General features: G+C 50.8%; 2 protein-coding genes across 3 annotated transcripts in view; one reads left to right on the top strand and one right to left on the bottom strand.

The window, feature by feature from the left end:
- The window catches only part of LOC139239156 (hypermethylated in cancer 1 protein-like), a 61,915-nt gene extending 51,168 nt beyond the window's left edge, over positions 1 to 10,747 (bottom strand). The window contains exon 1 of one of the 2 annotated variants that reach the window (XM_070867749.1): positions 10,714 to 10,747. The gene's annotated coding sequence lies outside the window, so the exon portion shown is untranslated. Of the gene's footprint in view, positions 1 to 4,217; positions 4,358 to 10,713 lie in introns of those variants that run through there. The other variant, XM_070867748.1, reaches the window with a different exon arrangement.
- fbxo46 (F-box protein 46) overlaps positions 1 to 24,678 on the top strand; it is a 35,272-nt gene extending 10,594 nt beyond the window's left edge. The window contains exons 2-3 of the mRNA XM_070867752.1: positions 22,447 to 23,186; positions 23,277 to 24,678. Of these exons, the coding sequence (XP_070723853.1) occupies positions 22,543 to 23,186; positions 23,277 to 24,636 (2,004 nt within the window). The 5' untranslated portion in view covers positions 22,447 to 22,542 and the 3' untranslated portion in view covers positions 24,637 to 24,678. The remainder of the gene's footprint in view (positions 1 to 22,446; positions 23,187 to 23,276) is intronic.
- Positions 24,679 to 25,223: the final 545 nt, after the last annotated feature.

Genomic DNA, 25,223 nt, shown 5'->3' with positions numbered 1-25,223 from the left:
TCTCCCCCACCAATGGAAACAACCTCTCTGCCTCCATCTTGTCTATCCCTTTCATGATTTTAAATGTTTCTATAAGATCACCCCTCATCCTTCTGATCTCCAAGGAGTAAAGACCCAGTCTACTCAATCTATCATCATAAGGTAACCCCCTCATTTCTCGAATCAGCCTAGTGAATTGTCTCTGTACCCCTTCCAAAGCTAGTATATCCTTCCTTAAGTAAGGTGACCTAAACTGCACGCAGTACTCCAGGTGCGGCCTTACCAATACCTTATACAGTTGCAGCAACACCTCCCTGCTTTTGTACTCCATCCCTCTCGCAATGAAGGCCAACATTCCATTCGCCTTCCTGATTACCTGCTGCACCTGCAAACTAACTTTTTGGGATTCATGCACAAGGACCCCAGGTCCCTCTGCACCGCAGCATGTTGTAATTTCTCCCCATTCAAATAATATTCCCTTTTACTGTTTTTTTTCCCAAGGTGGATGACCTCACACTTTCCGACATTGTATTCCATCTGCCAAACCTTAGCCCATTCGCTTAACCTATCCAAATCTCCTTGCAGTCTCTCTGAGTCCTCTACACAACCCGCTTTTCCACTAATCTTAGTGTCATCTGCAAATTTTGTTGCACTACACTCTGTCCCCTCCTCTAGGTCATCTATGTATATTGTAAACAGTTGTGGTCCCAGCACTGATCCCTGTGGCACACCACTAACCACTGATTTCCAACCGGAAAAGGACCCATTTATCCCGACTCTCTGCTTTCTGTTCGCCAGCCAATTCTCTATCCATGCTAATACATTTCCTCTGACTCCGCGTACCTTTATCTTCTGCAGTAACCTTTTGTGTGGCACCTTATCGAATGTCTTTTGGAAATCTAAATACACCACATCCATCGGTACACCTCTATCCACCATGCTCGTTATATCCTCAAAGAATTCCAGTAAATTAGTTAAACATGATTTCCCTTTCATGACTCCATGCTGCGTCTGCTTGATTGCACTATTCCTATCCTGATGTCTCGCTATTTCTTCCTTAATGATAGTTTCAAGCATTTTCCCCACTACAGATGTTAAACTAACCGGCCTATAATTACCTGCCTTTTGCCTGCCCCCTTTTTTAAACAGAGGCGTTACATTAGCTGCTCACCAATCCGCTGGTACCTCCCCAGAGTCCAGAGAATTTTGGTAGATTATAACAAATGCATCTGCTATAACTTCCGCCATCTCTTTTAATACCCTGGGATGCATTTCATCAGGACCAGGGGACTTGTCTACCTTCAGTCCCATTAGTCTGTCCAGCACTACCCCCCTAGTGATAGTGATAATCTCAAGGTCCTCCCTTCCCACATTCCTATGACCAGCAATTTCTGGCATGGTTTTTGTGTCTTCCACTGTGAAGACGGAAGCAAAATAATTGTTTAAGGTCTCAGCCATTTCCACATTTCCCATTATTAAATCCCCCTTTTCATCTTCCAAGGGACCAACATTTACTTTAGTCACTCTTTTCCGTTTTATATATCTGTAAAAGCTTTTACTATCTGTTTTTATGTTTTGCGCAAGTTTACCTTCGTAATCTATCTTCCCTTTCTTTATTGCTTTTTTAGTCATTCTTTGCTGTTGCTTAAAATTTTCCCAATCCTCTAGTTTCCCACTAACCTTGGCCACCTTATACGCATTGGTCTTTGATTTGATACTTTCCTTTATTTCCTTGGTTATCCACGGCTGGTTATCTCTTCTCTTGCCGCCCTTCTTTTTCACTGGAATATATTTTTGTTGCACATTATGAAAGAGCTCCTTAAAAGTCCTCCACTGTTCCTCAATTGTGCCACCGTTTAGTCCTTGTTTCCAGTCTACTTTAGCCAACTCTGCCCTCATCCCACTGTAGTCCCCTTTGTTTAAGCATAGTACGCTCGTTTCTGACACAACTTCCTCATCCTCAATCTGTATTACAAATTCAACCATATTGTGATCACTCATTCCGAGAGGATCTTTTACGAGGAGATTGTTTATTTTTCCTGTCTCGTTACACAGGACCAGATCCAAAATGGCTTGCTCCCTTGGCTCTGTTATATACTGTTCTAAGAAACAATCCTGTATGCATTCTATGAATTCCTCCTCCAGGCTACCCCCTGCGATTTGATTTGACCAATCGATATGTAGGTTAAAATCCTCCATAACTACTGCCGTTCCTTTTTCACTTGCCTCCATTATTCCCTTGATTATTGCCCGCCCCACCATGAAGTTATTATTTGGGGGCCTATAAACTACGCCGACCAGTGACTTTTTCTCCTTACTATCTCTAATCTCCACCCACAATGATTCAACATTTTGTTCATTGGAGCCAATATAATCCCTCACAACTGCCCTGATATCATCCTTTATTAACAGAGCTACCCCACCTCCTTTCCCTTCTTGCCTATCTTTCTAAATCGTCAGATACCCCTGTATGTTTAATTCCCAGTCTTGGCCACCTTGCAACCATGTTTCTGTAATGGCCACCAAATCATACCCATTTGTAATGATTTGTGCCGTCAACTCATTTACTTTATTTCTAATGCTGCGTGCATTTAGGTAGAGTGTTTTTTCATCCTAGTTTTTAAACCATGATTTTTAGTTTTTACCCCTCCTGCAGCCCTTTTATATTCAGTGGCCCTTTTTGTCTCTTGCCTTTAGTTTCTCTGCCCTCCACTTTTACTCATCTCTTTTCTGTCTTTTGTTTTTGTCTCCTTTTTGTTTCCCTCTGTCTCCCTGTATTGGTTCCCATCCCCCTGCCATTTTAGTTTAACTCCTCACCAACAGCACTAGCAAACACTCCCCCTAGGACATTGGTTCCTAGGGTGGTGAATCTTTGCAATTCTCTACTCCAGAGGACTGGATGCTAAGTCAATCAGTATATAGCCCAGGGAATTGTATCTCAGTGCCCAGAGAGTTGTACCCCATCACCAGCGAGCTGCACCCCATCACCAGGGAGCTGAATCCCAGTGCCCAGAGATCGCTGGACATTTGCGCACTAGGGCAATCAAGGAATATGGAGATCGGGCGGAAAAAGTGGAGTTGAGGTCGATGATCAGCCGTAATCTCATTGAATGGCGGAGCAGACTCGAGGGGCCCCCTCCCACGCCCCCTCCATCTCTCCTGAAGGCCGGGACCTCTTGCGGGGAGCTGGTCCAGCTCCTTGCCCAAGTGACCATCATCATGGGCAGTACCTCGGAATCGAGGAAGACTGGCTTCCACTCTAAAAATGGATCCTTAGGTGGCTGAACAGTCCAATATGGGAGCCACAGTCTCTGTCACAGGTGGGACAGACAGTGGTGGGACTGGCTTGCCGCACGCTCCTTCTGCTGCCTGCGCTTGCTTTCTGCACGCTCTCGGCGACAAGACTCGAGGTGCTCAGCGCCCTCCCGGATGCACTTCCTCCACTGAGGGCGGTCTTTGTCCAGGGACCCCCAAGTGTAAGTGGGGATGGTGCACTTTATCAGGGAGGCTTTGAGGGTGTCCCTGTAATGTTTCCTCTGCCCACCTTTGGCTCATTTGCCGTGAAGGAGTTCTGAGTAGAGCGCTTGCTTTGGGAGTCTTGTGTCAGGCATGCGAACAATGTGGTCCGCTAACGTTGGTGCGCCTGTCCTCCCAGGGGATTTGAAGGATCTTGCGGAGGCATCGTTGGAGGTATTTCTCCAGCGATTTGAGGTGTCTACTGTATATGGTCCACATCTCTGAGCCATACAGGAGGGCGGGTATTACTACAGCCCTGTAAACCATGAGCTTGGTTGCAGATTTGAGGGCCTGGTCTTCGAACACACTTTTCCTCAAGTGGCCGAAGGCTGCACTGGCGCACTGGAGGCGGTGTTGAATCTCGTTGTCAATGTCTGCCCTTGCTGATATGAGGCTCCCGAGGTATGGGAAATGGTCCACGTTGTCTAGGGCTGACTGGTTAAGTGACCAGTCAGCGACTGACAGCACACAGGCCGTCCAGCCAGATCAGGGAAGCGAGGAGCTCAAGCCAAGCTTCTCCCGTTCCGCGCACACAAACCGGATTCCCCGATAGCAGCCCGGAGCACGAAACCCGACCAGCGCTCCCCTCCCTACCCCAGGGGACACCAAAGGCCACTTGTGGTGCGCTTGACCCCACCCACCCCAACTGAGGTCAGCGAGCTCGGGGTCAGACCAGGCATTGAAACTGGGAGCTCCCCGGTCAGTGTGACTCAGCTACTTACCAGATTAAAAGCTGCGGAGCCGACAAGGATGCCATTTCTGCGTACAGTTTTGGTCTCCTTATCAAAGGAAGGATATACTTGTCTTGGAGGCAGTGCGACGGAGGTTCACCAGACTGATCCCTGGGATGAGAGGGCTGTCTTATGATGAGCGATTGTGCAGAATGGGCCGATACTCTCTGGAGTTTAGAAGAATGAGAGGTGATTGCATTGAAACATACAAGATTCTGAGGGGGCTTGATAGGGTAAACATAGAAACATAGAAAATAGGTGTCGGAGTAGGCCATTCGGCCCTTCGAACCTGCACCACCATTCAATAAGATCATGGCTGATCATTCACCTCAGTACCCCTTTCCTGCTTTCTCTCCATACCCCTTGATTCCCCTTAGCCGTAAGGGCCATATCTAACTCCCTCTTGAATATATCCAATGAACTGGCATTAACAACTCTCTGCAGTCGGGAATTCCACAGGTTAACAACTCTGAGTGAAGAAGTTTCTCCTCATCTCGGTCCTAAATGGCTTACCCCTTATCCTTGGACTGTGTCCCCTGGTTCTGGACTTCCCCAACATCGGGAACATTCTTCCTGCATCTAACCTGTCCAGTCCCTACAGAATTTTATATGTTTCTATGAGATGCCCTCTCATCCTTCTAAACTCCAGTGAATACAGGCCCAGTTGATCCAGTCTCTCCTCATATGTCAGTCCAGCCATCCCTGGAATCAGTCTGGTGAACCTTCGCTGCACTCCCTCAACAGTAAGAAAGCCCTTCCTCAGATTAGGAGACCAAAACTGAACACAATATTCCAGGTGAGGCCTCACTAAGGCCCTGTACAACTGCAGTAAGACCTCCCTGCTCCTATACTCAAATCCTCTAGCTATGAAGGCCAACATACCATTTGCCTTCTTCACCGCCTGCTGTACCTGCATGCCAACTTTGAATGACTGATGCACCATGACATCCAGGTCTCGTTGCACCTCCCCTTTTCCTAATCTGCCGCCATTCAGATAATATTCTGCCTTCGTGTTTAGGCCACCAATGTGGATAACCTCACACTTATCCACATTATACTGCATCTGCCATGCATTTGACCACTCACCTAACCTGTCCAAGTCACCCTGCAACCTCCTAGCGTCCTCCTCACAGCTCACACCGCCACCCACTTTAGTGTCATCTGCAAACTTGGAGATATTAGACTCAATTCCTTCATCTAAATCATTGATGTATATTGTAAAGAGCTGGGGTCCCAGCACTGAACCCTGCGGCACTCTACTAGTCACTGCCTCCCATTCCGAAAAGGACCCGTTTATCCTGACTCTCTGCTTCCTGTCTGCCAACCAGTTCTCTATCCACGTCAATACATTACCCCCAATACCATCTGCTTTAATTTTGCACACCGATCTCTTGCGTGGGACCTTGTCAAAAGCCTTTTGAAAGTCCAAATATACCACATCCACTGGTTCTCCCTTGTCCATTCTATTAGTTATATCCTCAAAAAATTCCAGAAGATTTGTCGAGCATGATTTCCCTTTCATAAATCCATGCTGACGTGGAACGATTCTGTCACTGCTTTCCAAACGCGCTGCTATTTCATCTTTAATAATTGATTCCAACATTTTCCCCACCACTGATGTCAGGCTAACCGGTCTAAATTACCCATTTTCTCTCCCTCCTTTTTTAAAATGTGGTGTTACATTAGCTACCCTCCAGTCCATAGGAACTGATCCAGAGTTGATAGACTGTTGGAAAATGATCACCAATGCACCCACTATTTCTAGGGCCACTTCCTTAAGTACTCTGGGATGCAGCCTATCAGGCCCTGGGGATTTATCGGCCTTCAATCCCATCAATTTCCCTCACAAAATTTCCCGACGAATAAGGATTTCCTTCAGTTCCTCCTTCTCACGAGACCCTTGGTCCCCTCGTATTTCCAGAAGGTTATTTGTGTCTTCCTTCGTGAAGAGAGAACCAAAGTATTTGTTCAACTGGTCTGCCATTTCTTTGTTCCCCATTATAAATTCACCTGAATCTGACTGCAAGGGACCCACATTTGTCTTCACTAATCTGTTTCTCTTCACATAGCTGTAGAAGATTTTGCATAGTTTTTATGTTCTCGGCAAGCTTCCTCTCATACTCTATTTCCCCTCTCCTAATTAAACCCTTTGTCCTCCTCTGCTGAATTCTGAATTTCTCCCAGTCCTCAGGTTTGCTACTTTTTCTGGCCAATTTATATGCCTCTTCCTTAGATTTAACACTTTCCCTAATTTCCCTTGTTAGCCACGGTTGAGCCACCTTCCCCGTTTTATTTTTACTCCAGACAGGGATGTACAATTGTTGAAGCTAATCCATGTGATCTTTAAATGTTTGCCATTGCCTATCCACCTTCAACCCTTTAAGTATCATTTACCAGTCTATTCTAGCCAATTCACGTCTCATACCATCGAAGTTACCTTTCCTTAAGTTCAGGACCCTAGTTTCTGAATTAACTGATGCTGAGAGGTTTTTTCCCCGGGCTGGGGAGTCTAGAACCAGGGGGCACAGTCTCAGGATAAGGGGTCGGCCATTTAAGACAGAGATGATGAGGAATTTCTTCACTCAGAGGGTGGTGAATCTTTGGAATTCTCTGCCCCAGAGGGCTGTGGATGTTGAGTCTCTGAATATATTCAAGGCTGAGATCGATAGATTTTTGGAGTCTTGGGGAATCAAGGGATATGGAGATCGGGCGGGAAAGTGGAGTTGAGGTCGGTGATGAACCATGATCGTACTAAATGGCGGAGCAGGTTCGAGGGGCCGAATGGCCTACTGCTGCTCCTAATTCTTATGTTATGTTCTAAACCAGACCTTTCCTTGACATCTAAATGATCCTAGTCCTCCAAATAATAACTTCACGGTGGGGTGGGCAATAATCAAGGGAATAATGGAGGCATGTGAAAAAGGAATGGCAGTAGTCATGGGGGATTTTAACCTACATATCGATTGGTCAAATCAAATCGCAGGGGGTAGCCTGGAGGAGGAATTCATAGAATGCATACGGGATTGTTTCTTAGAACAGTATGTAACAGAGCCTACAAGGGAGCAAGCCATCTTGGATCTGGTCCTGTGTAATGAGACAGGAAAAATAAACGATCTCCTCGTAAAAGATCCTCTCGGAATGAGTGATCACAATATGGTTGAATTTGTAATACAGATTGAGGATGAGGAAGTTGTGTCAGAAACGAGCGTACTATGCTTAAACAAAGGGGACTACATGGGATGAGGGCAGAGTTGGCTAAAGTAGACTGGAAACAAGGACTAAACGGTGGCACAATTGAGGAACAGTGGAGGACTTTTAAGGAGCTCTTTCATAGTGCGCAATAAAAATATATTCCAGTGAAAAAGAAGGGCGGCAAGAGAAGGGATAACCAGCCGTGGATAACCAAGGAAATAAAGGAAAGTATCAAATCAAAGACCAATGTGTATAAGGTGGCCAAGGTTAGTGGGAAACTAGAGGATTGGGAAAATTTTAAGCAACAGCAAAGAATGACTAAAAAAGCAATAAAGAAAGGGAAGATAGATTACAAAGGTAAACTTGCGCAAAACATAAAAACAGATAGTAAAAGCTTTTACAGATATATAAAACGGAAAAGAGTGACAAAAGTAAATGTTGGTCCCTTAGAAGATGAAAAGAGGGATTTAATAATGGGAAATGTGGAAATGACTGAGACCTTAAACAATTATTTTGCTTCCGTCTTCACAGTGGAAGACACAAAAACCATGCCAAAATTTGCAGGCCACAGGAATGTGGGAAGGGAGGACCTTGAGACAATCACTATCACTAGGGGGGTAGTGCTGGACAGGCTAATGGGACTGAAGGTAGACAAGTCCCCTGGTCCTGATGAAATGCATCCCAGGGTATTAAAAGAGATGGCGGAAGTTATAGTAGATGCATTTGTTATAATCTACCAAAATTCTCTGGACTCTGGGGAGGTACCAGCGGATTGGAAAGCAGCTAATGTAACGCCTCTGTTTAAAAAAGGGGGCAGGCAAAAGGCAGGTAACTATATGCCGGTTAGTTTAACATCTGTAGTGGGGAAAATGCTTGAAACTATCATTAAGGAAGAAATAGCGGGACATCTAGATAGGAATAGTGCAATCAAGCAGACGCAACATGGATTCATGAAGGGGAAATCATGTTTAACTAATTTACTGGAATTCTTTGAGGATATACCGAGCATGGTGGATAGAGGTGTACCGATGGATGTGGTGTATTTAGATTTCCAAAAGGCATTCGATAAGGTGCCACACAAAAGGTTACTGCAGAAGATAAAGGTACGCTGAGTCAGAGGAAATGTATTAGCATGGATGGAGAATTGGCTGGCGAACAGAAAGCAGAGAGTCGGGATAAATGGGTCCTTTTCCGGTTGGAAATCAGTGGTTAGTGGTGTGCCACAGGGATCAGTGCTGGGACCACAGCTGTTTACAATATACATAGATGACCTAGAAGAGGGGACAGAGTGTAGTGGAACAAAATTTGCAGATGACACTAAGATTAGTGGGAAAGTGGGTTGTGTAGAGGACTCAGAGAGGCTGCAAGGAGATTTGGATAGGTTAAGCGAACAGGCTAAGGTTTGGCAGATGGAATACAGTGTCGGAAAGTGTGAGGTCGTCCACCTTGGGAAAAAAAACAGTAAAAGGGAATATTATTTGAATGGGGAGAAATGAAAACATGCTGCGGTGCAGAGGGACCTGGGGGTCCTTGTGCATGAATCCCAAAAAGTTAGTTTGCAGGTGCAGCAGGTAATCAGGAAGGTGAATGGAATGTTGGCCTTCATTGCGAGAGGGATGGAGTACAAAAGCATTGAGGTGTTGCTGCAACTGTACAGGGTATTGGTAAGGCCGCACCTGGAGTACTGCGTGCAGTTTTGGTCACCTTACTTAAGGAAGGATATACTAGCTTTGGAAGGGGTACAGAGACGATTCACTAGGCTGATTCCAGAAATGAGGGGGTTACCTTATGATGATAGATTGAGTAGACTGGGTCTTTACTCCTTGGAGTTCAGAAGGATGAGGGGTGATCTTATAGAAACATTTAAAATCATGAAAGGGATAGACAAGATAGAGGCAGAGAGGTTGTTTCCACTGATCGGGGAGACTAGAACTAGGGGGCACAGCCTCAAAATACGGAGGAGCCAATTTAAAACCGAGTTGAGAAGGAATTTCTTCTCCCAGAGGGTTGTGAATCTGTGGAATTCTCTGCCCAAGGAAGCAGTTGAGGCTGGCTCATTGAATGTTTTCAAGTCAAAGAAAGATAAATTTTTAAGCAATAAGGGAATTAAGTGTTACGGGGAAAGGGCGGGTAAGTGGAGCTGAGTCTACGACCAGATCAGCCATGATCTTATTGAATGGCGGAGCAGGCTCGAGGGGCTAGATGGCCTACTCCTGTTCCTAATTCTTATGTTCTTATGTTTACACTCAGTTTTCTTTCCTTCTAAAGTGTGGGGCTCCTTGCTGGGGTATAGTCCGTGCAGCTCCAATGTCAGCGGGGCTCAGTGGGCAGCACCCTCGCCTCTGAGTCAGAAGTTTGTGGGTTCGAGTCCCACTCCAGAGACTTGAGCACAAAAATCTAGGCTGACACTCCCAGTGCAGTGCTGAGGGAGTGCTGCACTGTCGGAGGTGCCGTCTTTCAGATGAGACGTTAAACCGAGGCCCCGTCTGCTCTCTCAGGTGGAAGTAAAATATCCCACGGCACTATTTCGAAGAAGAGCAGGGGAGTTCACCCCGCTGTCTTGGGGCCAATATTTATCCCTCAATCACCATCACTAAAACAGATTATCTGGTCATTATCACATTGCTGTTTGTGGGAGCTTGCTGTGCGCAAATTGGCTGCCGCGTTTCCCATATTACAACAGTGACGACACTTCATTGGCTGAAAAGCACTTTTAGACATCCTGAGGTTGTGAAAGGCGCTATATAAATGTACATCTTTCTTTATGTGTATGTGTGTGTGCTCAGCCGGTACTTGTGGAATTGTCCCCCAGCCAGGGGTTAATGCTGTCAGGAGAGGTTCAGAGACCGTTACCACACAGAGCAAAAATGTGCCGGGTCTCATTAACCCCTCGTAACCCCCCCCCCCCACACACACACCATGCACCCAGGAACTCCCACTTACTATGTGTAAACATTGAGGGCTGGGCTTTAGGCTTTTGTGTTTTTGGGGCGAAAACGGAGCCGGGGTGTGGGGGGGGGGAGTGGAGGGTAATGTTACCGGCCGGGAAGAGGTTGCGCTATAGGAAGGAAATTTCGCCACCTGGGCCCTGCGTCAGGGGGCACAGCGCGAAGGGAGGCGTTGGACAACTTTTTGAGGTGCAAAAAATGGGAATCTCGCAAACTAAAATTCAGGGCTGGGAGCGCTCCGAGAGAGGCCACGGGGGACGGGACCTTAAAAGCCACAAAAACATTCCCAAAACATTGCCCACGCCACCAGAACACAAACCGCTAAATGAACAAATGCTTGCGCTTACCGTTACCGCACTTTACCGTCCTCACCGTCGCCGGCGAGGCTGGAGCGCTCCGGTTTGCCAGCCGGTCATTGCGGGGCGCGATTCCAGGCGGACGGGTCGGGTTCAAGTCAGAAGTCCTGCCGGTGTCGCCACCGGAGACGTTGCACAACCGGGACAGCTCTTCCCGGCGCTGTCGCTCAGCGCCGCCGCGAAACACGACCCGAGGATCGCGGCGAGGCGCGGGAGACCCTCACCGCCGGCTGTGTCTCGGAACATCCAGCTCCGAGTCTTGACAGACTATTCGAACATGTGGGTAACACAGCCAAGCCCAGCTGCGCCCTTCAACTTGAGCTGGTCCAAAAAGTCGGCTGCCTGCATCCTAACTCGCACCAAGTCCGGTTCACCCATCACCTCCTGTGCTTACCGACGTATATTCCCGGTCCGGCAACGCCTCCTTTTGAAAGTTCTCATCCTTGTTTTCAAATCCCTCCACGGCCTCGTCCCTCCCTTTCTGTAACCTCCTACAACCCTCCGAGATCTCTGCGCTCCTTCTATTCTGCCCTCTTACGCATCTCCCATTTTTAGCGCTCCACCATCGGTGGCCGTGCCTTCAGTTCTCTGGGCCCCAAGCTCTGGAACTCCCTCCCGAAACCTCCCCGTCTCTCTCTCCTTCTTTAAGAGGCTCCATTGCAGTCAGTAAAGTACATTTGAAGTGCAGGCAGTGTTGTGATGTAGCAAATCCGGACAATTTGCACGCAGCAAACTCCCACAAACAACAATGTGATAAATGACCAGATAATCTGTTTTAGTGATGTTGGCTGAGAGATAAATATTAGGCAGGAGACCGGGGATAGCTCCCCTGCTCTTCTTCGAATAGTGGCCGCGGGATCTTTTAGGTCCACCTGAGGGAGCAGACGGGGCCTCGGTTTAACGTCTCATCTGAAAGACGGCCCCTCCGACAGTGCGGCGCTCCCTCAGCACTGCACTGGGAGTGTCAGCCTGGATTATGTGCTCAGATCAGTGGAGTGGGGACTTGACCAAACCCAAATACTTGATCAGCTCCGCTGGGCAGGGCCACACTGTCCGCGTGCCAGACACGAGACTCCCAAAGCAAGCGCTCTACTCAGAACTCCTTCACGGCAAACGAGCCAAAGGTGGGGCAGAGGAAACGTTACAGAAACGCCCTCAAAGCCTCCCTGATAAAGTGCAACATGCCCACCGACACCTGGGAGCCTCTGGCCAAAGACCAGTCCGCCCTAAGTGGAGGAAGTGCATCCGGGAGGGCGCTGAGCACCTCGACTCTCGTCGTCGAGAGCGTGCAGAAACCAAGCGCAGGCAGCGGAAGGAGCGTGCGGCAAACCAGTCCCACCCTCCCTTTCCCTCAACGACTATCGGTCCCACCTGTGACAGGGACTGCGGCTCCCGTATTGGACTGTTCAGCCTCCTAAGGACTCATTTTAAGAGTAAAAGCAAGTCTTCCTCGATTCCGAGGGACTGCCCATGACTGACTGACTGGGGTCTTGAACCCACAACCTTCAGACTGAGGCGAGAGAGTGCTGCCCACTGAGCCACGGCTGGCACCCAATATGTTGACTCCGAACCTGAAGAAGCAGGGTACGTCCCTGCGACAGAACCAATGAACCCCACTGGCTGGGTCACAGGCCATGCTCCCTGCTGGTGCCATGTATATCAGCTCGTTTACAATTCAGAAACTCAGCCGATAGAGAGACAGAGCCCGCTATTGGCTGCGAAGCCCTTTCGTCGAAGCGTCTTACGATTCCAACTGTATCACTGCACCCAATCACTAGTTGATCTCTGTATAGAATTACGTCGAATGTACAGGGCAGGAACAGGCCATTTGGCCATGTTGATCCACACGAGCCCCTCCCCCCCCCCCCACTTTGTCATCTCACTCTATCAGCAAGATAATGCTGACAGTTGTCAGCCGTGGCTCAGTGGGCAGCACCCTCGCCTCTGGGTCAGAAGGCCCCCGTGGGTTCAAGTGCCACTCCAGGGACTTGAGCACAAAAATCCAGGCTGACACTCCCAGTGCAGTGCTGAGGGAGTGCCGCACTGTCGGGGGTGCCGTCTTTCGGATGAGACCTTAAACTGAGGCCCCATTTGCTCTCTCAGGTGGATGTAAGGCACTATTTCGAAGAAGAGCAGGGGAGTTCTCCCCGGTATCCTGGGGCCAATATTTATCCCTCAATCAGTATCACTAAAAACAGATTATCTGGTCATTATCACATTGCTGTGTGTGGGAGCTTGCTGTGCGCAAATTGGCTGCCGCGTTTCCCACAGTGCAACAGTGACTACACTCCAAAATATACTCCATTAGCTGTAAAACGCTTTGAGACGTCCGGTGATCATGAAAAGTGCAATATAAATGCAAGTCTTTCTGTCTGTCTGTCTTCCTTCCTTCCTCATCTTTCCTTATCCTTCCTTCCTATCCTTCTATTCCTTTCTTCCTCATGTGTTTATCCAGCTTCCCCTTAAATGGATCTACGCTATTCGCCTCAACCACTCCCTGTGGTAGCGAACATTGTTCCCGCTAAGTTGCAGGCCACGCAGTTCAGTGTCAGGTCCCGTGCAGTCAGTGCCAGGTCCCACGCAGTCAGAGCAGTGCCAGGTCCCGCGCAATCAGTGCAGTGTCAGGTCCCGTGCAGTCAGTGCAGTGCCAGGTCCCGTGCAGTCAGTGTAGTGCCAGGTCCTGTACAGTCAGTGCCAGGTCCCGTGCAGTCAGTGCCAGGTCCCGCGCAGTCAGTTCCAGGTCCCGCGCAGTCAGAGCAGTGCCAGGTCCCGTGCAGTCAGTTCCAGGTCCCGCGCAGTCAGTGCAGTGCCAGGTCCTGTGCAGTCAGTGCCAGGTCCCGCGCAGTCAGTGCAGTGCCAGGTCCCGCGCAGTCAGTGCTGTTAAAAGAAACCGGCTGCGCGGAACAAAGCGCAGCTCACGGGGAACGTCGGCAGCGAGTTCCACATTCTCACCACTCCCTGGGTGAAGATATTTCTCCTGAATTCCCTATTGGATTTATTAGTGACCATCTTATATTGATGGCCCCTTGCTTTGCACAAGTGGAAACATTTTCTCTATGTCTACCCTATCAATCCCCTTCATAATCTTAAAGACCCCTCTTAAGGTCGCCCCCTCAGCCTTTTCTTTTCAAGAGCCACAAGCTACTCATGGCTTCGTTTCTCTTCCGTACAGTAGGAGCAAATTAAACGTCAAATATCCAAGTCGGATATCCAGACCAAAGCTCCCGGTGTAACAGCGTGGATATCTTGGAGGCTGTCTGTGAATTCCCTCTGAGGGCAGTGCTCGATGATGTGCTCCAGGGTCTGATTAGGAGCTCCACAGTCGCATGATGGGGGAGACTTTAATCTCCCACCTATGGAGAAGGCGGCAGCATCGACCGTGACCAGTTGTGAGGCGATTGATGGTTGTCCACTGTTTGCGAGCAAGCTTTGATCCTTCAGGTTGTACTGTGGGCCCCTCGATAAGGAATCCATTCCGTATAAGAACATAAGAAATAGGAGCAGGAGTCGGCCATTCGGCCCCTCGAACCTGCTCCGCCATTCAATAAGATCACGGCTGATCTGATCATGGACTCAGCTCCACTTCCCCGCCCGCCCCCCCATAACCCTCGACTCCCTTAACGCTCAAAAATCTGTCCATCTCCACCTTAAATATATTCAATCATAAAAATATACAGCACAGAAGGAGGCCATTTCGACCCATCGTGTCCGCGCCGACCGACCAAAAGCTACCCAGCCTAATCCCACTTTCCAGCTCTTGGTCCATAGCCCTGTAAGTTACGACACTTTAAGTGCACATCCAAGTATTTTTTAAATGTGCCTCTCTTTGCTTTTTGTCTGCCTGTTATTCTTATTTAGTTCAAGAGGTGGCAGTGTAACCTCTGTCTGTAATGTACAATAGGTACATCAGATCAGCCATGATCTTATTGAATGGCGGAGCAGGCTCGAGGGGTCAAATGGCCGACTCCTGCTCCTATTTCTTATGTTCTTATATATCTTTATAATCTATCTATCTATAGCTAAGGTCCCAGCAACAGAAAATAGTTTTAATTGACATCAGAATTCCCAAATCAAAAAAAGCACAAATAAACAATTTGATCTCTCACTGATCTTTGGAACTGCCTCAGAATCATAGAAAGTTACAGCACTGAAGGAGGCCATTTCGGCCCATCGTGTCCGCGCCAGCCGACCAAAAGCCACCCAGCCTAATCCCACTTTCCAGCTCTCGGTCCGTAGCCCTGTAGGTTACAGCACTTCAAGCGCACTTCCAGGTATTGTTTGAATGTGGTGAGGGTTTCTGCCTCTACCGCCCTTTCAGGCAGTGAGTTCCGGACCCCCACCACCCTCTGGGTGAAGAAATGTCCGCTCATGTCTCCTCTAAACCTCCCCCAATTACCTTAAATTTATGCCCCCTGGTTGTTGACCCCTCTGCCAAGGGAAACAGGTCCGTCCTATCCACTCGATCCAGGCCCCTCATAATTTTATACACCTCAATCAGGTCTCCCCTCAGCCTCCTCTGTTGCAAGGAAAACAAACCCAGCCTATCCAATCTTTTCTCATCGCCAAAGTTCACCAGTCCTGGCAGTGTTCTTGTAAATAGTATAATGACCCAGCTTGTAAAATGACCCAGCCTCCACAGCTCTCTGGGGCAGAGAATTCCACAGATTCATGACCCTCTGAGAGAAGAAATTCCTCCTCATCTCTGTCTTAAGTGGGCGACCCCTTATTCTGAAACCATGTCCCCCCCAAGTTCTAGATTCCCCCACGAGGGGAAACAGCCTCTCTGCGTCTACCCTACACCTATCCTTTCTGGCCTACATTGGCTCCCGGTTAAACAACGCCTCGATTTCAAAATTCTCATCATTGTTTGCAAATCACTCCCATGGCCTCGCCCCCCCTCCCTATCTCTGTAATCTTTTTCAGCCTCACAACCCCACAAGATGTCTGCGCTCCTCAAATTCTGGCCACTTGAGCATCCCTGATTATAATCGCTCAACCATCAGCGGCCGTGACTTCAGCTGCCTGGGCACCAAGCTCTGGAACTCCCTCCCTAAACCTCTCCACCTCTCTACCTCTCTTTCCTCCTTTAAGACGCTCGTTAAAACCTACCTCTTTGACCCAGCTTTTGATCATCTGCCTTAATTTCTTCTGTGACATGGTGTCAACGTTATCTGTTTTGTCTGTAACGCTGTTGTGAAGCGCCAGGAAGGCCCAGGGAATCTTGGCCTTTATTGAAAAGGGGATGGAGCATAAAAGCAGGGAAGTCTTGCTACAGCTATACAGGGTATTGGTGAGGCCACACCTGGAATACTGCGTGCAGTTTTGGTTTCCAAAAGGACATACTTGCTTTGGAGGCAGTTCAGAGAAGGTTCACTCGGTTGATTCTGGGGATGAGGGGGTTGACTTATGAGGAAAGGTTGAGGAGGTTGGGCCTCTACTCATTGGAATTCAGAAGAATGAGAGGTGATCTTATCGAAACGTATCAGATTATGAGGGGGCTTGACAAGGTGGATGCAGAGAGGATGTTTCCACTGATGGGGAAGACTAGAACTAGGGGGCACGATCTTAGAATAAGGGGCCGCCCATTTAAAACTGAGATGAGGAGGAATTTCTTCTCTCAGAGGGTTGTGGATCTGTGGAATTTGCTGCCTCAGAGAGCTGTGGAAGCCGGGACATTGAGTAAATTTAAGACAGAAATAGACAATTTCTTAACCGATAAGGGAATAAGAGGGCGGGCAGGGAAGTGGAGCTGAGTCCATGATTGGATCAGCCATGATCGTATTAAATGGCGGAGCAGGCTCGAGGGGCCGTATGGTCTACTCCTGTTCCTATTTCTTATGTTCTTTACTACGTTAAAGGTGCTATATAAATACAAGTTGTTATTATTTTTACTTCGCCAAGCCCCCTCAGAATCTTGCATTTTTCAATAAGATTAGCTCGTAGACTGCGAGATGGCTTTGCTTGCAGGATCTGGCACACAGTTGTGAGGTTGCCCCGCGAACTATAGAAACATAGAAACTAGGTGCAGGAGTAGGCCATTCGGCCCTTCTAGCCTGCACCGCCATTCAATGAGTTCATGGCTGAACATGCAACTTCAGTACCCCATTCCTGCTTTCTCACCATACCCCTAGGTCTCGCTTTACGTTGCCAATCCGGGGTATTTGCAAACGGGGCTCCAACCCTCGGTGATTCTGATTGGCTGAGAGTTTCCGGTTCCAGGTCAATAACTGGCTTTTCCTTTTTTTTTCGCTTCGAAGATCATTTTGCATGTGTGACAGAGTGTGACGCCTTGAGGTATACCAGCATTAGCTAGACCCCTCTCATCAGAAAGAACATCCCAGAGCATTTCACAGAGGCACGACGGAGATGGACATGGAGTCTGGCAGAAGAGGATAGGAAGGGGAAGCCAGTGGACTAGTTGGAGAGATGGGTTTTCAAAAGCAAGACTTGCATTTCTATAGCGCCTATCACAATTGCAGAAGGTCCCACAGCGCTTTACAGCCAATGAAGTACATTTTGGAGCGTAGTCACTGTTGTAATGTGGGAAACGCGGCAGTCAATACGCGCACAGCAAGCTCCCACAAACAGCAATGTGATAATGACCCAATAATCTGTTTTGGTGATGTTGGTTGAGAAATAAGCATTGGCCCCAGGACACCGGGGTTAATTCCCCTGCTCGTCAACAAAATAGTGCCGCGGGATCTTTTACGTTCACTGTCACATAGAAACATAGACAATAGGTGCAGGAGTAGGCCCATCGGCCCTTCGAGCCTGCACCACCATTCAATATGATCATGGTTGATCATGCAACTTCAGTACCCCATTCCTGCTTTCTCTCCATACCCCTTGATCCCTTTCGCTGTAAGGGCCACATCTAACTCCCTTTTGAATATATCAAACGAACTGGCCTCAACAACTTTCTGTGGTAGAGAATTCCGCAGGTTCACAATTCTCTGAGTGAAGAAGTTTCTCCCCATCTCAGTCTTAAATGGCTTACCCCTTATCCTTAGACTGTTTATCACTTGATCGGCACCCCATCCACCACCTTCAACATTCACTCCCTCCACCACCGGCGCACCGTGGCTGCAGTGTGCACCATCTACAAGATGCACTGCAGCAACTCGCCAAGGCTTCTTTGGCAGCACCTCCCAAACCCACGACCTCTACCCCCTAGAAGGACAAGGGCAGCAGGCGCATGGGAACACCACCACCTCCACGTCCCCCTCCCAGTCACACACCATCCCGACTTGGAAATATATCGGCCGTTCCTTCATCGTCGCTGGGTCACAATCCTGGAACTCCCTCCCTAACAGCACTGTGGGAGCACCTTCACCACACGGACTGCAGCGGTTCAAGAAGGGGGCTCACTACTACCTTCTCGAGGGGCAATTAGGGACGGGCAATAAATGCCAGCCTTGCCAGCGACGCCCACATCCCGGAACGCATTTTTAAAAATACATTCTGGTTCGGCTTTTGCTAAATGCATCGAAACTATTTGCCACAACCACTCCCTCTGGCAGCGAGTTCCTCATTCTCACCACTCTCTGGGTAAAGAAGTTTCTACTGAATTCACCATTAGATTTATTGGTGACTGTCTTATATTTATGATCCCTAATTTTGGTCTCCTCCCACAAGTGGAAACATCTTCTCTGTGTCTACTCTGTCAGACCCCTTCGTAATTTTAAAGAGCTCTCTTAAGTCACCCTCAGCCTTCTCTTTCCCAGAGAAAAAAGACCCAGCCTGTTCATCCTTTCCTGATAAGTTATAACCTCTCAATTCTGGTATCGTGCTTGGGATCCTTATTTGCACCTTCTCCTGTGTGTCTATATACTTTTTGGAGACCAGACATTGTGTACTCCAAATGTGGTCTAAACAAGGTTCGGTACAATGTTTAGCATAACTTCTCTGCTTTTCAATTCTGTTCCTCTAGAAAGGAACCCCATTATTTCTATAACATATTTCGATTACATTTGATATTTAATACAACCAATTCATCACTTTATGTTGTGCAGTCTTACTTAGTGTAGGAAACACGGCAGCCAATTTGTGCACAGCGAGGTCCCACAAACAGCAATGTGTACAATGACCCGATTATTCTATTGGGGCCAGATTGAGCTCTATTGTCCCCAACTCCAAACCAAAGCGTTCACCAGCCAAGATAAAGAACAGGCAAACCTGCCCTGGTTACCTCCAACCCTGTTGTTCAACCCAGTCGGCAAGAGGCGTACATAAGAATATAAGAATCAGGAGCAGGAGTCGGCCATTTGGCCCCTCGAGCAATGTGATAATGACCAAATCGTCTTTTTTTTTATGTTATGTTGATTGAGGAATAAGTATTGGCCCCGGGACACCGGGAATAACTCCGCTGTTCTTCGAAATAATGCCGTGGGCGAGAGAGCACAGCAAGCTCCCACAAACAGCAATGTGATAATGACCAGATAAGCTTTAGGCGCTGATTGAGGGATAAATATTGGCCCCAGGACATCGGGGAAAACTCCCTGTGCTCTTCTTCAAAATAGTGGCCGTGGGATCTTTTGCGTCCACCTGAGAGAGCAGACGGGGCCTCGGTTTAACGTTTCATCCGAAAGACGGCACCTCCGACAGTGCGGCGCTCCCTCAGCACTGCACTGGGAGTGTCGGCCTAGATATATGTGCTCAAGTCCCTGGAGTGGGACTCGAACCCACAGCCTTCTGACTCCGAGGCGAGCCAATGAGCCAGAGCTGACATTGGTGCTATAAAAATGCAAGATGCGGTTCAAACAACGGATTTATTCTGTGAAGAATGTATAACCATTGTGCGGGGGGGGGGGGGGGTGTGTTTAGAATTTATTACAGCCGTAAATTCACGTTTATTTTGTGGCTGAAGGTGCAGATGTACCGCCCAGTGAGGCACTGAGGACGACAGACCAGTTTGGAACCACGCTCCCAGCTGATGGGAATCAGGGCGGGGTTAGGCGGCTCTCCAGTTGGCCTCAGTGCCTCTCGGACAGGGAGGGCAAGACCCAAAGTAGCGCGAGGATTTCGGGGTGGGCCACAGGATCAGTGCTGCCTTCAGTCGAAAACGCCCCCCTACACTCACGTACAAAGCAAGCCCATCTAGCTGTCAGCCGTGGCTCAGGGGGCAGCACTCTCGCCTCTGAGTTCGAAGGTTGTGGGTTCAAGTCCCACACCAGGGACTCGAGCACAAAAAACTAGGCTGACACTCCCAGTGAAGTGCTGAGGGAGTGCCGCACTGTCGGAGGTGCCGTCTTTTGGATGAGACGTTAAACCGAGGCCCCGTCTGCTCTCTCGGGTGGACCTCAAATATCCCGCGGCCACTATTTCGAAGAAGAGCAGGGGAGTTCTCCCCGGTGTCCTGGAGCCAATATCTATCCCTCAAATCAGCACCTAAAGCTTATCTGGTCATTATCACATTGCTGTTCGTGGGAGCTTGCTGTGCGCAAATTGGCTGCCGCGTTTCCCACATTGCAACAGTGACTGCAATCCAAAAAGTACTTCATTGGCTGTGAAGAGCTTTGGCATGTCCAGAGGGGAGTGAAAGGTGCTATAGAAATGCAAGCCTTCCTTTGCCATGTGTGCGTGAATGCATTAGTGTGAGGGACCAGAGGGGAGACAGCCCCTGTGGAATCGAACCCCAGCCAGGGTTTGATTCTGCCAGGGGAGGCTTGGAGGCCATTATAATCAGAGCAAAAATGCGCCGGGTCCGATTAACCCCCCTCGTGACCCGCCCCCACACGTCAGTAGCGAATCGCCATGCACCCAGGAACTCTCACTCACTGAGTTAATCATCGAGGTAGTGGAGACTGGTCAGTACCAATGTTCCCAGCCAGCTCTGCAGGAGTGAGACCGCACAGCGATCGGCAGATCCCGTGCAGACCACTCACTGACTGCTCCGCTGGAAAACATATCGCGCGTGCTACTCACGGGAGTGTTGTAAGAACACAAGAACGAGGAGCAGGAGTCGGCCATTCGGCCCCTCGAGCCTGCTCCATCATTCAATAAGATTATGGCTGATCTTCGACTTTCCCGCCCGATGCCCATAATCCCTCGATTCCCCAAAATTTATCGACTTCGGTCTTGAATATACTCAACCTACATTTTTGTACAGCGGTGGTTTAAAAGAAAGACTTGCATTTCTGTAGCGCCTTTCACGACCACCGGACGTCTCAAAGCGCTTTACAATGAAGTACTTCTGGAGTGCAGTCACTGTTGTAACGTGGGAAATGCAGCAGCTAACTTGTGCACAGCAAGCTCCCACAAACAGCAATGTGGTAATGACCAGATAATCTGTTTTTTTGGTGATCTTGATTGAGGACACCTGGGAGAATTCCCCTGCTTTTCTTCGAAATAGCACCATGGGATCATTTGCATTCTACCTGAGAGGGCAGGCGGGACCTCGGTTTAACGTCTCATCTGAAAGACGGCACCTCCGACAGTGCGGCACTCCCTCAGCACTGCACTGGGAGTGTCAGCCTGGATTTTTGTGCTCAAGTCTCCTGTGGTGGGACTTGAACCCACAACCTTCTGACTCGGAGGCAAGTGTGCTGCCCACTGAGCCACAGCTGACACAGACATTTACTGCGTGCAGTTCGGGTCACCACATTACAGGAAAGATGTGATTGCACTAGAGAGGGTACAGAGGAGATTTACGAGGATGTTGCCTGGACTGGAGAATTTTAGCTATGAGGAAAGATTGGATAGGCTGGGGTTTGTTTTCTTTGAAACAGGAGAGGCTGAGGGAAGATTTAATAGAGGTGTATAAAATTATGAGGGGCCGCGATAGAGTGGATAGGAAGGACCTATTTCCCTTAGTAGAGGGGTCAACAACCAGGGGGCATAGATTTAAAATAATTGGTAACTTTAGAGGGGATTTGAGGGGAAATGTTCTCACCCAGAGGGTGGTGGGGGTCTGGAACTCACTGCCTGAAAGGGTGGTAGAGGCAGAAACCCTCACCACACTTAAAAAGTTATCTTCATAGGCAGTCCCTCGAAGCGAGGATGACTTGCTTCCATGCCAAAAAGGGCTGAGTTCACGGGTGTTGCAATGAAGGACCTAATATTCCAGGTCCCGAACTACATCCTGAAGGATGGAAGGTGCCTGTGTGTGCGTACAGACCAAGAGCTGGAAAGTGGGATTAGGCTGGGTAGCTCTGACATATGAAGAAAGACTGGATCGACTCGGCTTATATTCACTGAAATTTAGAAGAATGAGAGGGGATCTCATAGAAACATATAAAAATCTGACGGGACTGGACAGGTTAGATGCAGGAAGAATGTTCCCGATGTTGGGGAAGTCCAGAACCAGGGTTCACAGTCTAAGGATAAGGGGCAAGCCATTTAGGACCGAGATGAGGAGAAACTTCTTCACCCAGAGAGTGATGAACCTGTGGAATTCTCTACCACAGAAAGTTGTTGAGGCCAGTTCGTTAGATATATTCAAAAGGGAGTTAGATGTGGCCTTTACTGCTAAAGGGAACAAGGGGTATGGAGAGAAAGCAGGAAAGGGGTACTGAGGTTGCATGATCAGCCATGATCATATTGAATGGTGGTGCAGGCTCGAAGGGCCGAATGGCCTACTCCTGCATCGACTTTCTATGTTTCACGGACACGATGGGCTGAACCGGCCTCCTTCCGTGCTGTAAATGACTTTAGATGAGACACTTCCCGAGATCTAACGTCCCTCTCACTCTCTCTCTCCCCACTGTCTCGTTTTTCTTTCTGCAGGCGAAGTCAAAACTGGAAGCGTCTGCCTTCGACCTGAATGAACCCGGAGCGGGCGAGCGGAGTCCGTGAGAGCTGGGCCCGGGGTGGGCGCGCGGAATGGAACCGAGCACTTTCTCTCGCATCAGGCTGTGGTGCCCCCGGCCATTTGGCACCTACTCTCAGAACAAGCAGTGCTGCACCAGCGTCAAGAAGGCGGCGGGGTGTGATGGGCGGTCCAAGGAGAACGAGCCCTCCTGCTCGGAAAACACGCCCCCTGCGCCCCCCAGCACCACCACCAGCACCACCGTCGTCGGAGGCACCGGCCCGGGGGACGGGCAAGGGGAGGAGGGGCGGGTCATGCTGGACACGTGGTACGTCATCAAGCCGGGCAACACCAAGGAGAAGATCGCCTTCTTTGTGGCCCACCAGTGCGGGGGTGGGGGGAGCCGGAGTAACGCGGTGAAGGTGAAGGGCAACTGGAGCACCGACGGCACCAAGCCTAAGCGACGGCGCAAGTCACACGACCCCGCCAAGGGGGCCAAGGGGCCCCTCGCCAGGCCGCGAGAGCCGTGCCGGCTGGCCGAGCGCCTGTGCATCTGCACCGAACCCGTGGCGCCGCCCTGCGAGACGGACCCGGTCTCGGTGGCCGAGCTGGTGGCACGGGTGGAGCAGCGGTCGACGGTGGGGCCCCGGGGCCCGGTGCGGTCGCCATCGTTGCCGGGGCCCGAGGAGCGGGCCTCCGACCCCCCGGCCCCGCCCCCGCCCATGGTGGTCCTCGGAGAGCCGGGGGAGGCCGCGAGGGAGGTGGTGGTGGAGGAGGAGGAGGAGGAGGAGGAGGAGGGGGGGGGCAGTGCCGGCCCCGGCGGCGACACCCACCGGGTGGCTGAGGCCGTGGCCAAATTCGAGTTGGCCCGGTGGGAGGGCGAGGGGGCGGGCGGCCGGCGCAACGGCCTGGCCAAGGGCGAGGGGGGAGGGGCCGGCCCGGGAGGCGGGGGAGGGGAGTGCGCCTCCTGCTCCGGCGGCGGCGAGGTCCGGATCGCCTTCCGGGTGGCCAGCGGGGACGCCCGCTCGCCGGCCGAGGCCCAGTCCGCCGCCGGCGGGGGCCCCGGCTGCATCTTCATGAGCTGCAACCACACCGTCTGCGGCGGGGCGGTGGAGAAGATCACCTGCGACCTCTACCACATCGTCAGCCCCTCCTCCGCCTCCGCCGTTTCCGACATGCCACTGCTCGGTGGCGGCGGCGGCAACAACAACCACCACCACCACCACGGCAACGGCGGCCTGACCCTCTCCCGCTCGGACGTGGAGATGGCGCCGGCGACGCCCCACCCGGTGGAAGAGCCGCGGCGAGAGGGCCCGCCGGACGGGGCGGCCGCCTCCCCCACCTCCTCTTCGGACAAGGGCGGCCCGCGAGACTGCCTCAACGGCTTCCACGTGGAGGTGGTGGTGACCGGCGGCGTGGACCAGTGCGTCTTCTTCGGCCGCGACGGCTCCCAGGGCGACAAGGAGGACACGGTCTGCGTGACGGTCAGCGGCCCGGCCCCCGACTCCAAGTGCCCCTCCTGCGAGGACCCCCCGCCCGGCCAGCTCTTCTTCCTGCACCCACTGGCCCAGAGCCCCGAGCCCTCCGAGCAGCCGGCCGACCGGCCCGCCGAGGGCCAGCCCGGCCCGCCCGACCCCGAGGACAAGGCCCCGCGGCTGGGCCCCGAGCCGGCCGACCCCGCCGACGGCCCGGCCCCGCCCTCCCTCTACTGCCTTTACCGCCACGTCTCCCACGACTTCCTGGAGATCCGCTTCAAGATCCAGCGGTTGCTGGAGCCCCGCCAGTACCTGCTGCTGCTGCCCGACCACGTCACCCTGGCCATCCTGGCCCACCTGCCCACCCGGGCCCTGGCCGCCCTCAAGTGCACCTGCCACCACTTCAAGGGGGTGATCGAGGCCTACGGGGTCCGGGCCACCGACTCCCGCTGGAACCGGGACCCCCTCTACCGCGACGACCCCTGCAAGCAGTGCAAGAAGCGCCACGAGCGGGGCGACGTCTCGCTCTGCCGCTGGCATCCCAAACCTTATCACCACGACCTGCCTTACGGACGCTCGTACTGGATGTGCTGCCGCCGGAAAGACCGGGACACGCCGGGCTGCCGCATTGGACTCCATGACAATAACTGGGTGCAGCCCAGTGACACACTCAAGAGGGAGGAGGGGAGGTGAAACGAATAAAACGGATAGGGGGGTGGGGGGGGGGGGGGGGGGCGGATAAAAAACGCCCGAGGAGAATTTTTTTTTTTTGGTTTGAATTCTCGCCCTCCTCGCTCCGTCCTGTGACTGAACATTCTGGCTTCATGTGTGCTAGAGCTATTTAATTTTTTGTTTTGTTTTTTTGAGAGGGGAAGGGACAGAGAAGTAATGAGATTAACTGTTGAAAGCATGATGAAGATTGTGTTATTTTTTTTCTCCGCCCCCCCCCCCCCCCGGTTATCCAAATATATTGAAACGTAATTTAAGATCAACGGAAGTGCAGCCTCTTTCATTCGCCCCCCCCCCCCCCCACTGCCCGCCCGCTTGCCACCCCCTTCCCCACTTGTTCAGCTGGCAGCAGAGGCCCGGGTGTCCGGATAGCCGTTTCCGTAGCGACCGCTCACTAGCGCTCATTGGCGCTCACTTGCGCTGCCCCCCCCCCCGCCTTCCCCTCTCCTCCCGGCCAGGGTTGGTCTCACGTTGGTTGGGGGAGGGATGGAAACGAAACGAGCAGCATTCTCCCTCTGACCCTTCACCCATGCACGACCTTTGACACGAGC

The sequence above is a fragment of the Pristiophorus japonicus genome, chromosome 26 (assembly GCF_044704955.1).
Source record: "Pristiophorus japonicus isolate sPriJap1 chromosome 26, sPriJap1.hap1, whole genome shotgun sequence".
NCBI lineage: Eukaryota > Metazoa > Chordata > Chondrichthyes > Pristiophoridae > Pristiophorus > Pristiophorus japonicus.
Note: the sequence above shows the minus strand (reverse complement) of the source record. Positions and strands in the feature narration are given on the sequence as shown.